We start from the raw sequence: 15817 nt of genomic DNA on the forward strand, positions 1-15817 counted from the left end.
CCCCTTTGCATAATATGCATTACACTGTACACGTATGTTTTGTATTTAGTTCCTAGCAATAGCCATACAGTGAATAACATAGCTGGAGATTTAAATTTTATTTATTCTTATATTTCCATTTTCTTACATGTCTCATACAATTTAATAATGTAGTTTCAGAATTTTCCACACATATACTAGAAAAAATTATAATTATGGCTTTCAGTGGAATTGAACCGATTAGAGGTAAGATAGGCATTAATAATAGAATACTAGAACAAATCAATGTTCAATTATTTGGGATAAAATATATGCTATCAAAGAGGAAAATATCTGAACATAAAAACTGCAAACAGGAACATGACTTTAGAAGACACCTGCTACACCATCACTAACTTCTGGCAGTGAATCACAGAAAAGAAATTATGAAAACAGATTGACACCAGCAGAAATGAGAATGATAGGGACAGCAGGACACACCATTAGGATCATAAAATAAATTAAACCACATGGAAACTTCGAACTCCACAAATAACAATACATAGAAGACGCACAAAAAAAAAAAAAAAAACATGCTGACATGAATAGCTCTGACAAGATTAAAAAAATTATAATATAAAAAAGGAAATGGAATTCAGCAAGAGTACTGCATAAAAAGAATTTGTTTTGTAGTATTCATAGCAGGTTTCAACAGGCCTAATTCTGATATCATGATATATTCTTTTTATCAGCACTTGTAAACTTGACATCAAATTTACCTGAAATTCAAACACTGATAAGGCAATGGAAATAATGGAGTAAGAAACAAAATGCAAAGTTCTGATTGGGGATCCACTGTGTAACTAATTAACTCATTCCTTGGAGCTGAGTCTTCCTGGAGGGGCTAACAGTTGCTCAGCTACTCAAGAAATTCCAAACTTTTTGTGAAACCTGTAGGTTCATTACTGCATTCACAAGAAACAACAGGTCCCTAATCTGAACCAAATAAAACCGGTCCACATACTCCTACTTATTTATTTATTATAAGTTTTAACATTATCCTCCAATCAATGCTTAGATCTTCCTAGTAGCCTCCTTCCTACGAGGTTCCCTGCCAAAACTTTTTACGCACTTCTCTTATTTCCCATACTTCCTACATGTCCTGCTTATCTCATCCTCCTTGATTTGACAACGCTTATAACGTTTGGTGAGAAATAAGAATTATGAAACCAATCACATTCATTGTGTAAAGGTTAAGGTAAAGTTGTCTCTGTGCTCAACTAAATAAGCACTGCACCATGAAGATGTATTGGGAGCGGATGCATAGATCCATGTATTTTTGACATCAGTGTTAGTTGGAGGTAAGTAGTATGCTTCATGTTCCAGCTGCTTTACCCTCGGGAATGAGCCTCCGCTACCCATAGGACAGAAGGCTGGGAGAGCCCCAGAACCATTCTGGATGACAGAGAGAGGAGAAAAATATTGTCTCTACTGGGACTCAAACACTGACCCTTCAGCAATTCAGCCTGTAGCTAGTTGCTATACTGAATGTGCCATCCCGGCTGCCTACATTCAGAGTGTAGTTACTGGTAATATAAAAACATACACTGTTGTTGACTGTAATTAGCAGGAATCTGTGATACGTGGTATATAAATAAGGCCACTTATGACCTGTACACAGGTAAAAACATATTTTAAAAAACACAATGTAAACAAATTTTCATGGGTTTTATTCATTATTTTAGTAAATAAATTATCGAGACTACATCAGCAACAAGATGTTCCATTATTAGTCATTCTGAAAATCATTTTTATTATACTGCCTATGATATGAAGCCATATGAATGTGAGAGAGATATGAATTAACCATGTTTCACCACTAGTTATCAGAGAGTATTATTATCCCACAGTGCACAGACACAAACAATTTGTTGATATGAACAATTGGTGCATATCAGTTTTCTAGCATGTAACAGTAGAGAACACATAAAACAAATTGGGGTGAGTGGGGAAGGGAACAAATGTACCACTGAAACAAATACAACACTATGTTGATCACTCACAATAATAACATTTTCCGGTGCCAGTCAATTATTAGTAGTTGACTTAGTGTCATCAGAGGGAAGTTGAAGATGAGCAATCATCATATGAAGCTGTGGAAAATATAGTATAAATATATGATTTGAAGTTTTCATGGTGACTGTATACAGTGAGGTCTTGTTGGGCAATCAGATGTGACAAAGTGGAGCTGGTGTCTACATTTCAATCTCTCTCTCTCTCTCTCTCTGTCTCAATCATCAGCTCTTTGATATATATGCTATATATACATGCTATATTTATACACAAAGTTACTGTCAGCCATGGCATGGATCTGATTCTGTCCACTACTCCCCACGTAGTCTAGGCTGTGACAGAAAACAGCTTTGTTTATAAATACAGCATGTGAGTACAACTCTTGACTCTTGCTGATGGAGATGGAAACAGTCTCTGATACTGCAGACACCAACTCTGCACTGACAATGGTGAGAAAGCTCATTAGCTTGAGGTTCTTTGGGCTGTTGTGATTGTTAAAAAATTGGCTGATCACAAATACTGAGCAACTTTCAAAAATTTTATATTCATTAATAAAATCATGTTTTGGATTTATGAAAAAGGACTGGAAAATATATATGTGTGAGATTATCTACACAAATAATATCACAAACTTCCTTCACTTAAATCCACATTGTCTCACATAAGATTTCCAGTCCAGCAACATACATATTTCTCTCTGTCTTCCTGATAAACAGATAGCATTTTCCAGACCTGATGCTACAGTTGTTAACATGAAGTATGTCTTGAGAAATTATGTAGGGAGTGCTGGAAATCGTTCTATTCAAAATTTATCACAATAGAATCCTTCTTGAGAAACTCCACTAGTCAAGAAACTTCCTACCTTTTATGGAGCCTTGAGGCTCATTACCAGACACATGAGATGTAGCATAATCTGAGTTAGTTAAATTCAGTCCACACTGTAACACTTCACTTCTTTAAGATACATTTTATATGAATTTTTTATTTCCCCCATGTATGCTTTATAACTCACTCACCTTATCCTCCTTGATTAGAGTGTTCTACTTATATAAATTTGGTGGAGTGTACAAATTATGGAGCTCCACATTATGTAATTTTCCCCATCTTCCTGTTACTTCCCCTCCCATAGATCCAAATATTCTCCTTGGTACCCTGCTCTCACACATCTGCAAACTATGCAGACTACTTTTTTCTACACTGTGATATGATGAAAATGGATATCAGCATTTCAAAGAAAAAATGCTGCCTCCAAATTTAGCCCCAAAGATTAAAACAGCATGTTCCTCTGAACAGTATCCACCTGTGAGATAAATGAATGTTCGAGCGTGTGAAGTTACTGATGATGACGATGATGATGATGTACTTACTTGTGCTCTCTGTGGTCTTTGGACTGCCTTCATCCTGATCATCATCCAAGGATGTGTTGAGGGGTGGTACTATAATTACCACCTCTCCTTCATGCTGGTAAGGATGTATGCCCCCATCTTCTGATGACAGTGGCGATACATACTGGGAGGGAATCGAACTGAGGAAGCACATGAAACAAGAAGATATAAATCTGTTTCAAATAATACTGAGCTGCATCTATTAAACACAATTTCAAAGAAGCCATCCATATCTAAGGGCTCTGTTTTCTGACAAAACTCATTTTAAAGTGAAGAGCTGTTAGAACTGTACCCAACCCAAAAGCTACAAGGCCATCACTAAGTTCAGGATCCAGTGGAAGGATCTGATATTAACTCTTTGACTGGCGCGAAGGGTATTTAAATCCCACCCCTGTCCTGGCAGGCCCTTTAAACCTTGTCGCTAAAATGCATGTTGTTACTTTTTCCTAAACAACTTCAACAAAAATTGGTTTTTAAAAACGAAATTTTTAGGAACTAATTAAAATACAATATTTTATGCAATAAATGCTTTTCCACACCTCTTTATTTGTTTTTCTTCGTGTGATAAACATTGAAACATGAAAGTTTGCAGAGAGCCTCACCACAGCCTGCACACATGATACTTGTTTCTTTTCTAACCTTGTGNCTTCATCCAATTCAAGAATCATTATTTCATCGCCACTGTCATCATCAGAAAAAATCTCGTTCACAACATTTTCCAGCTGGTCTGTAGGAAAACGAAGACACTTGCTGCAAGAAGCTATGGTGAAACTGAATGAATGTGAAATATTTTCTGACCTTTACCTTCTCCGAGGGTTCTGACAGTAATATAAACCCCCACAAAGTTTACAAGGGTTCTTTACAAACATGCACAAAAACTATCATAAATATGTCTTTGGTTGATGAGTGCCAAGAGAGCAAAGAAGGGACGAGATTGTCAAAGCGTTAAAACACGCCAACGCCAGGGAACGGCTGGCATCGTCCGGGCGTTAAAACACGCCCGCGCCAGTCAAAGAGTTAATGATTCTGAAAAACAATACTTTTTATTTAACCTTCATGCTGCTGAGCCATAATAATACAGGCATGGCTCAACAAGGCATCCTTGCTGCATCCATATTGTTAAAGGTGCGATCTTTATAAACATGTATCATAAAATCTAATTTTCTGAATGTGCTGAAACTTGAAGAGCAATTTTCACACACAGTATAATATACACTGGACAGAGTTGTAGTTTTCTGACTTCTGATGCTAAATGGGAATCTAGATGGGAGAGGTGTGGTGCACTCAGCATGAAGCTAAGTATGGCTGTTTTTTTATCACAGTAATATATCAAGAAGAGTACATAATTCAATAGTGTACTTAAAGAGTGAACTGTAAGTGTAATGGGTTATTGCAGTGTTGTAGTGTATAGTGTATGCTTCAGCATGTTTAGTGACCCAAACCAACTACTTCATGTAAGGTAAGATTTATTATGTCTGCATTATTTAAAATTTCTACTTAATATCCTTTTATTTTCATGCAGAAATAGCACGAAACCAATTCAGCACAGGCATTACACTAAGCTTTACTTGCCTAACAGTAGTAGGGTTAATACATGTTGAAAATGAATACATATGTCATGGTTGTCTAAATTCAAACTACTGGCAGTTGGTATTACATCTTAGTTAAAACTAGGAACCAAACCATAAAAATGTATTTCTTCTCAGTAAAACAGAACACAGTTTTTTACTCTGAGTGGTCCAGCAACATGACCATGCTGAGTGTTCAGTGATGATACTGAACACTGTTGCCAGGTCAACAGTGCTTAAAAATGATCCTGTGAAGATATCCTGGATTATTATTGATAGTGCATACTGAGTTATACCAATTTCATACAATTCTAAGCCATGTATCATGTGTTGTGTGGAATCATATGAAAAATTACACAACATATTTTGTAAGAACTAACCCAGCCAACTTGGGTCCAATATTTGGGAGACCAAGCTCTGCCTGTCACAAGCCAGGATAAAGAGGGGAGTGATACAGGAGTAACACCTGGTCCATCTGGCTCTGGATGGTAGCACCTTGCCAGGGTTACCCTGAAGACCTCAATGGCAGAGAGGGAAATCTTGGTACAGCAGAACTGATGGAAGGAGTAACCCTAAGTCAGATTGGAAGTTGATAAGCATCCCAGGTAGAAGGCAGCAATTCCTCTTGTACTAGTATAGAGCTGAAGACAGAAGTCAGAGGGGTCTATAACTGGGTACTAAGAGGTGGAGATGTTGGACATTAGTATGGCTTGTGAACTGCGAAGGTCGGAGAAGGGTCTTTGAATCGTAGTGAAAACAACACTTCTAGGGGTAAAGTACCCCAAAATCAAGACTTCCAGTCACACTGGCTAAGGGATGGGTTTAAGGCTGATGACCTTATCCCATAAAAAACTCGTCGTGAAGCCTTTACAATTACTGAATGACCCAAGAGGATTATATGTGCAATGACATGGCGTTAGAATAATGAACCAAAAAAGGAAGGCAATATTAACAACAGCAACTTGGAATGTTAGGTCGATGTTACAACCTGGAAAAATGGTAGAAATTACAGATGAAGCCAGAGAATTCAAAATAAATTTTTTAACAATTCAAGAAACAAGATGGCCTGGGCAAGGGAAAATAGATAAACAATACTATTCTGTATTTTATAGTGAACCAAATTCTAGGACTGGACATTGCAGGGCTGGTTTTATAGTTGATGCACAAGCATGAAAATGTTTAATGTGTTTTGAATCAATTAGTGATAGGATGTGTAAAATTATATTCAAAGGCGTTTAAGAAATGTCACATTAATATTAGCATATGCACCAACAGAAGACAGTCATGAAGAGAACAAGCACGCCTTTCATAATCAACTTCACAGAGAATGCTCAAAACACCAAAATATGGTATGTTAGTGATTCTAAGTGATTCTATTGCTCAAATTCGGACAGAAGCCTTTTTAAAAACTGTGGGTAGAAAATACACACTTCATACTGAAATAAATGACAATGGAAAATGTTAAGTTAGCTGGCAATGGCAAATAATTTTATTATAAAAAGCACGTTTAAATTACAAAAAAAAAATATACAAAGGAACATGTAAAATACCTGTCAGTGAACAAACTAACCAAACAGACCATGTATTGGTATCTACGTTCTACATGGTTCATCAATACGGGATGTTAAAACAGCGAGAGGTCCTAGCTGTGATTCTGATCACTATTTAGTTAAAGTTAAATTAAAAGAAAGACTTGCCACAACAGATAACAATGAGTTATACAAGGAAAAATGGAAAGTAGACAAGTTAAAGGAACGAGAATAGTCACAGTTGTACCAGGAAATAATAGAAACAAAATTAGAAGCACTATGAACAGAACTGAGAAAAAATTAAAATGAGGTCAAACAGCAATGGAACATTATAAAACAGGCAGTAATTAATCCTGAAAAAGAAAACTTCACTGATTGATGAAACATTGGAAAACCATCATTCTACACAGCATACTTCTGAAAGTGAAAATTATACATTAATGAAATCCAACTTTGAGAGACTAAAGACAAGAAATGCATAATATGTGTTTCCTAATTGATGAGGACAATCTTTAGTCCTACTTTACGTGATGTGACATTTTTCATAATGGATGTCAGAAACTGAAATACTTTGTTGACAGAGATGCTGATACATGGGAGAAATGATCTGACTCCTCTATGGTACTCACCTGAGCGTAACTCTCTTTTTAATTCTGTGCCCAAGGTCTGAGTACCCTCGATGCATAGGCCTGTGTGGCTGAGGTTCCGTGAAGCTCTTGGATGTGGGTGTGTTGGGTTCTGAGAATTGCTTGTCTACCAGGATAGGCTTTGGCCTTAAAACAGCTGCTGAGGCTATGGGAGGGCTAGTGGCAGACTGTGAAGCTGATACTGTGATGATGTGGGGGTTGTGAAGGGTAGTATTGGGGCAGGGTGTTACCCCTGCAGTGGTAACTACTGCAGTTGCACCACCAGCTAATGGCAGAGGTGAATCTACTGAATGGTGGAGGGGTATGGCCAGAAGACGCTTTCTGTCTTCCATATAAAGTTCAATGAGTTGGTCAAGTTTCACTTCAATGTCATCCACCTGAAAAGAAATAACAGTAGAGGCATCTTCATACAAAAAACAGAAAATTTTAATCACGTATGGGGAGAACCCAAAATGTCATTGCTAAAATAGAGGAAAAGCCTAACTACCTTCTACTATTGCTAGAAGATGGGGAAAACTGAAAATATCTTCTATCACTGTTAGAATATGAAGAAAAAAAGTAGCTTCTGCAATTGATAGGATATTGGGAAAGGAATGTTGGAAAAATTTAAAGGAATGGGAAGGGAATACAAGTGAAGGGGGAAGGAGATAACAATATGAAAGGGATAAGTTAATGAAGAAAGAAATCATTCTACTGCCAGTTTTGTCAAATCATGCACTGTGGTGGTTGTGGTTGTTTAAGACCATTACTGGTTTATTTAATGACACTTTTTCAGCAACGGTTAGTTATGCACAACTGAATGACAGGGGATTGTGAATTATAAATTAGAAAATATGTGGAAGGAAGCTGGCATTTGGGGTTTGTCCGGAAAGTAATGCAATGAAGTTCGTAAAAAAAATGATTCTAGATATTACAAACGTTTAAAATTCTTCAAAGTACTCCCCTTGGGCATCCACATACTTTTGCCAGCAACTTTTCCATGCATGGTATGCATCCTCGAAGGCGACGACGGGGACCTCGTTTAGAGCCTTTGTCATGGTGTTTGGATCGCTTCAGTGGTTCCAAAATGGGTTCCTTTCAGGGCGGTCTTGATCCTTGGGAACAAAAAGAAGTCTGCCGGAGCCAGGTCAGGACTGTAGGAGGGCTGGGGCAACGCTGCCAAGCTGTGCTTGGCCAGAAACTCCCGGATGCGCAGAGCAGTGTGGCTGGGAGTGTTGTCATGGTGCAGCTGCGTTGACTGTCTACCCTTGGATTACAAATTCTTTGTGGACCACATCCTTGGCGTCGAAGACAATGAGCATGGTTTTCACTTTTGATTTGCTCATTCCTGCCTTCTTCGGACGAGGGGACTCCGAGGTGTGCCATTCGGAACTTTGGTGCTTTGTCTCAGGGTCAGACTCGAAGGAGGTTCATGGATACAGAGGACACGAATATGGATACAGGAGGATACAGCGATCCTGACGCTCCCAGAGCTCAGGGTAGATAGAGCTTGGAAACGTTGCGAAGCTAAGAGTACCCCCCCGCTTCCCAACCGGTCCGAATGCACTGCGCCCGAAAAAACAAATTTCATTACTTTCCAGACAAACCCTGTATATTTAGAATTTATCCCAAAATTTGCCTTGTGAAACTGTGGGTGGCAACAAGAAACCGCAGTCTGGATATCTGCTCTTTGGGCTTAATTGCATACCTGAAACTTCCCACATATGTAGCAGGATTGCTAGTTCTTTAGTGACATTTTTCCATCTGCACAGGCTCATGGCGGCCTAGTCCTCAAATGTCTTACAAACTGGTCTTGTTGATGCTATTCCTACATGGGCTAATATAAAGTTGCTGAAAGGTTGTAGCCATTCAAAGCAAAATCCTTCTTCAGTTTGTGTAACTTTACAGATCATCTATTCTAATTTCATGTATACATGCACCTGCTATCCTGGACAATGTATCAATACAATATGTATCATAACAACACAAAATGGGTTTATTCCTTGTTTATAGTAAGACAAAATATTTCTCACCTGTCTTTCAACCTTGACCACTCTTGAGGCTAAACTAATTTTGGAGGCATAAACATCTTTTGCTTTGGAACCTTGTTTACCCAATATCTGGTCCAACCTGTGAAACAATCGATCTTTATTGTGATTATTCTTTTAGATGTGTGGAGATAAGCGTTACTCTTCGAAAGTTCATTATTTTGTTATGCACTCAGTTTGAAAAGCTTATGTGAGTTGTAAATTTGACAGATTTCTAGTTAGTATAAATTTATATGATTCTCTCTTATTTGTTTATAAGGGGAAGGTAATTATATTATCTCATAAACTTTACCTTATTTCCACTTAAACAGTTCAGTTATCAGCTGGGCTGCAAGCCACACTTAAATTTACTGAAAATAAGTTACCTCTGAAAACGTCAGCAACGAATGAAACAAAGGCATTTTTTTGTATTATGTAATTCCAGTACAGAAACCTTTATATAATGTAAGCGTATTCCTTCATGAAGGCTAATGTAAAATCTGAATATTTTCATGATCCATGCTTTTATTATAAATTACAGTCTGTAGCAAGATCTTCATATAAAATATTTGTATTCATGCCAGATGTGTCCTACATAAGAGAATGAAGAAATCCATTTAAAGATTATGAGCACAAATCATTCAGATTCTCATATTCCAAAAGTGCAAGCTTTTGAACAGTTGACAGTTTTGACCTGAACATACAGTTCTGCAAATGGGGTCCTTGGCATGAGAATCTCGTACATTTGCTCAAGACCACCAGATAAGAGAAAATAAATTGTTTTGTAATTAAACAACTTAAATTTGTATTTAATAATTACAAATTTTGGGAAGTAAAGAGTTATGGTGAATAATAATTAAACAAATTCTGATTAGTGGAAACAGTGCCAGTGTAAAATTCAGGTCATGACTAAGGTTGCAAGCCTGTATAGTGTTTGCAATGTCAACAGCCATTTTTAACATTTAAACAAATTCTGATACTGGAAGTACAGTCATGCTTGTAAAATAATATGGTAAGCCTACTCTTAATTCCCATGAGAACGTTTAGTCATGAATTTCTCTTTCCAGATAATGAACTGAAAGGGTTGTTTAATTTATTTTGAAGATTTTCAATGACTTTTTAATGAAAAATATTCAAAATGAAAGATGAATTTCTTTCAGAAAAGATTTCTAATTTTCAAGAATATGTGGGTAGAATTTCCTTGTTCTGTATTTTTACATCAATGATTAAATTTCACATTCTACACATATGCGACAGTCATTTACTATTAATTAAAAACTGTTGGTTATTGGTGAGTATGGATAGTACTCTGAAAAACTGCTAACAATTTGAAGCTCTTGAACACAGTGTTTATACGATTACAGCTGATGAAAAAGAAGCAACATTGAACTGATTAATAAACCTACCTGAACTGAAGGTTTTTAACTCGGTTCAAGAGATCTGCATGCCCAGAAGAATATTGCTCTATCACATCCTTAACATCATAAGGTTTAAGAGCTTCTCTGAACTTCTTACGTGCCACAAAATACTTCAGCTACGGGCAAGACAATAAATAAACACCATTCGTAACCGTGAGACACACCACAAACTACACCAACAAAGAGACATAACACAAAACGAAAGAACATCACATAAGTGTTGGAACATAAGAAAGAAACTTGCATGTCACTTCTTGCAGTTTTTATGTATCCATGTGCAAATAAGGACTTGCTCAACCATAATCACACTTCTGCCAAAAATCAGTTTTAGAAGCTGAGTTAAATAAAACTGAATATTGGTTTTTGTCGTGCAATGTAATAAAATATACACATATGCGTCTAGTCAGAGATGCAAGAAGTTGGGTAACAGGTGCGCCTATAACCTGAACACAATCTATGAATTTTAACACAACAATTGTGAATGTAGGAGTTATAACCATTTTGTTATAAACAAAATTTCTATGATATCATGGTACCTTTGCTATCAAATAACTGAAATTCAGTGGCAAAATGAGACTTAAAATAAAATACATAATTGCAATTGACTAAACAGGTACAATTAACAGCAAATGCAATAATGTGTAGAACAAAATGAAATATGAAATCGTAAAGAAATTCAAATGGTTTCTGGGATAGAGAAATGAATGAATATCAAAAAACAAGTCAGTCCATAACATACATCTCTTTCTAATTTTAATACAGAAAAAATATTTATGCATATATGGTGAATATGTGATAATACTGAATATGACAATGAATTATGCTAAATTTTCATTCAAAATCCACTTTTCATTGCAGAAATCTGTGTAAATATATCACATTAACAGCTCTGTGGCACTCATGTGCAAATTTTCATGTTATGCTACTAATAAAGTATTGTATGGGTATTTTTCTGTCTTACATGCAAATAAAATGTGTGCTTATATTTTAACTGCATAATTACTATAGAAAAAATTACTGACTTTTCAAAAAGTTAAAACTATTACACATGGAAATCATCTGGTACATATTAAGAGAGATATAAAGAGTATTCTTAGAAATGTGCCACTCCAGTTGTGCAAAACACGTGTACAGACACAAACACTTTTCTCAGAAACAAATTACGTTTCACTCAACTATCTAACAACTACACTGTATTGTGCATTCAGTCATGATACATATTAGAAATTAAACCTCTACTTCTATTACATGATGAGAAGAACACTAGCATGAATTATCACAATTCTGAAAGACAAATAACATTGGAGAAAGAAATGACTGAAGTGCTATTGTTTCTCTTGCTCATGCCAGCTTCAGATTGAAAAGAAAGCTTTGCAGTATTGTTAATACAAAACACTGATGGCTTCCAGCCTTTACCAAGTCACACCTTACATGATGAAACCAGTACCACCATAGAAGCTGAACAAATGCCGCAAACATTTAAACTTGCTCTGTTACCGCACAATGGTATAAAGAAACCAGTGATGGTGGTGGTAGTGATAATTAGGATTATAGTAGCAATAGTGAAACATTTTTATGATTATTTCAAGCAAGAGCCAAAATAAGTGCACAAGAAATTCTGACAACAGTTAAACTCCAAAAAAAAACTGTATTCAGAATTCTAGACTGATGCCCAAAAACCAAAACACCATTCTTCAGAAAATCATGTTTAGGATAATATGACAGGGTTACCACTTCAATAGAGGAAGACTAAATGTTGGAGAAAAGTCTATGTGATCACAAACAACAATTAAATTGCTGTTGCATTGATTTATTAATTTACTTTGCATCTTTGAATGAAATAGGTAAGGAATTTTATTTAATGTAGTTTCCTCCTTCAGTATGAGAAGTAAAGTGTGCTTTATGGTTGGGAGCCACTGCTAAAAGACAAGAAGAAGAGCAACAGCGAAGATGTTTTACTGCAGCATCACATGACGAGACGCACTAACAAGAACAAACATGGATCAATCAATGCATTCCACAACATGTCATATTGTCGGCACAGTTACACACACAGATCGGAGTTAGGCAAGCCCAGACCACAACATGTGACGGTGCTAATATGTAAGAGCTACCATTCAATTCCTATAAATTGGCTACAATTTAAAATTAAAAATGAGATCCAGACAAAATACTGAAAATATAATACTGATACAATTTTTATTACATTTAGTACAAACTTAAGATATATATCATACGCAGATGAATAGAAGACTGGAATGACACAGGAGTTTTCAAGGTCTTCTTTAACAACCTAAAAGACTGTACTAAGGGATATTGGATTAAAGACTACCCATATCAATTGTCTGTTTGTGGTTTGTATTTCTGGAGGTTTTATTTCAGTTCTCTTAAACAAGAACTTCAGAATGACCCTCTGATACCTACTTTTCTATAAATGGATAAATGAATATGGTAATATCATAAATAATTATGAATTAATAATGATGCACTTTTGTGGTCCAATTACATATATAGCTTCCACAAGTACAGAGTCTGACTATTGTACAACATGTTAATATGTAGGTAGTACCGAAAGTCATGAGCAACTTTTTTTGCATGCAACCTGGGAACAGCAGACGAAAGAGAGTATGGTGGTAGGTGGAACCAGCTGTTGTATTAACCTTCAGTGTCTTGTTACGTCAATAGATTGCATCACGTGACCAGTATCAATCCTAACAAAATGGCCGACAACGATATGTCGTTTCGCCAGCATGCTGTCATCGAATTTCTTGTGAAAGAGCAGAAATTCACCAGACTTCAGCGTCCTTATGGAATTGTGTGCATGGGTGTGAGCAGTGTTCGAAGATGGGTGAAACATTTTAAAGATGGGAACACCAGCATCGAAGATGAGCCTCGAGCCGTCGTTCTCAACCAGCCTCAACTGAATGCAACAAGGAAAGAGTGGATGAGATTATTCAAGATGACAGGCATGTGACTGTGGACACAATAGCCAGAAGACTTGGAATAGGACACAGTGCAGTACAGGCGATGACTGAAAGCTTGGGCTATAGGAAAGTTTGTGCTCGTTGGGTCCCGCGGTTATTGACCGAAGACCACAAAGGTCAGCGAAAAGCCATCACCTCAGAACTGCTGCAGAGATATCAACATGAAGGCGATGATTTTTTGCTCTGTATTGTGACAGGTGACAAAAGCTGGTTTCACCATTTCGAGCCTGAAACGAAACGGCAGAGTATAGAATGACAGCATTTGCATTCTCCATCAAAAAAGAAGGCAAAGACAGTGCCATCAGCTGTGAAGGTGATGGGCACAGTCTTCTGGGATGCAGAGGGGTTTATTCTGGCTGAATTCCTGGATCCTGGGCAAACCATCAATGCTGCTCGTTATGTCCAGATGCTGCACAAGCTCCGTCGTGCATTGCGCGATAAACATCCAGGATGAAACATCATCATCCTGCATGACAACACTCACCTCACATTGGAAGCAATTGCAAAGATGGGGTGGGAAGTTCTTCCACACCCCTCCTATAGCCCTGATCTGGCACCCTCCGACTACCATCTTTTTGGATTTGTGAAGGATCAGCTGTGTGGACGTTTTGAGACAAGGGAGGCAATTCAGAAAGCAGTGTGTCAATGTCTTTGGATGGCTGGAACATTATATGGAAGGGGAATTTTCAAACTTCCAGAACACTGGGAGAAATGTGTACAAAGTGGATTATGTGGAAAAATAAAGAAAGGTCTGCAGATTGAGGTGGTGTATTTGGTTTGTCAATAATAAAGCATGTTACTTTACAAAAAATTGTTGCTCATGATTCTCAGTATGACCTTTGTATAAAAGTGCCCAGCCAAAAATATGTCAAAACAACTGTATTAATGTTATAAATTCTGCTTTGACATCATAAGTTTACATGATGATCATGCCATTAAAAATGTCATTTTTAGAGCTTAATGTTTTGTTGATTGCAAGGTTTAGACATACTTATCTGGGAGTGGGGTGTAAAGGCATGTTTGAACATACCAGAGGAGTAGACAGCTAGCCAAAAGTACCATATGATCAATTCCTACTGGATAGTACCCCACTCCTCTGCTTTTTGCAATCACGCCTTCATCATATACCCTCCACCAACTGCCAGAACTATATATGGGCTTCTGAACAGCCCCAAAACCTGAACATGGTAAATGCAATGCTTGCTGAAGTGGAGAGTCTTCAACATTAAACATGACATATTTCCAAAAGCCTAAGTTCTAAAACTACAAACAAACTCCGTGATTTTAGCCCGCAAGTGAACTATACCGACCGAGCGACCGCCACTTGTTGGCGAAGTTTAGTGCCAACTTTTGCGGATAGAGGGCGTTGCGTGGTCAGCGCAACGAATCCCCCATGGCTGTTAATTTCGATTTTCTAGAATGGAGCCGCTATTTCCTTGAAATAGCTCCTCAATTATCATCATGAGGCTGAGTGGACCCCGTTCCAGACCCACTACTTCTCAGAACAAATCTGGTAGCGCCGGGAATCGAACCCGGACCTCTGGATCTGTAGCCAGGAACGCTGACTACACTGAGTAAATTATCAAAAACTGATTCTTTGATTACTCTCCCTTCTTCTTTATGCATGGAAGTGATGGGTCCTTTACATATAATAAATTAAAGCTTTTAGAATTGTTTGTATGCTCAGGTACCTAACAGCTGAGTGCACAGAAGGTGCAGATGTGAAGTTCAGTACATTCAATAATCACACTGCTAGATGGATGCTAATAGCGAGCATCATACTCCTTTTGCTTTGCCCTGCTCCAGGTAACAACCGTCAGGATGGTCTGCAGTCATACTGCAGAACTGAAAATCTGAACACCAATTTAACACAACCAGTCAACAATGATCACAGCTTATCTCTTTCCTTGGAATAAATAATATACCCAGAAACTGAAGGGCTACTTATGCTGCATATAGAAATTGATTCATTTCATATTATTAACATTCAAGAGGAAAAAAAGCATTCAGCAGCTCATTCTGAATTATTTAGTGAATGGTGAAGTTTATGTTACCGTTCTAAATTTTACTTGTACAAAATCCAAATTATGTAAATAAACTTTCCTCCCTTTGGGGAAGCTGATATATAAATATCCTTTTTGATTGTATTATGCTTTTTCTTCCAATGTCTTAACCTCATGTAAGAATTTTATAACAATTCACAAACCTCATCATATATATAAGCAATACTGAAGAGGCCTCATTGTAAT

General features: G+C 37.2%; 1 protein-coding gene across 1 annotated transcript in view; it reads right to left on the reverse strand.

The window, feature by feature from the left end:
* Positions 1 to 15817, reverse strand: part of LOC111874363 (potassium voltage-gated channel subfamily KQT member 4) — a 1139978-nt gene that overhangs the window by 18032 nt on the left and 1106129 nt on the right. The window contains exons 14-17 of the mRNA XM_033755418.1: positions 10573 to 10700; positions 9173 to 9269; positions 7143 to 7537; positions 3399 to 3556 (exon numbers count right to left, since the gene is read on the reverse strand). Coding sequence (XP_033611309.1) covers positions 3399 to 3556; positions 7143 to 7537; positions 9173 to 9269; positions 10573 to 10700 — 778 coding nt within the window. The remainder of the gene's footprint in view (positions 1 to 3398; positions 3557 to 7142; positions 7538 to 9172; positions 9270 to 10572; positions 10701 to 15817) is intronic.

This window comes from Cryptotermes secundus, unplaced genomic scaffold (assembly GCF_002891405.2).
Source record: "Cryptotermes secundus unplaced genomic scaffold, Csec_1.0 scaffold49, whole genome shotgun sequence".
NCBI lineage: Eukaryota > Metazoa > Arthropoda > Insecta > Blattodea > Kalotermitidae > Cryptotermes > Cryptotermes secundus.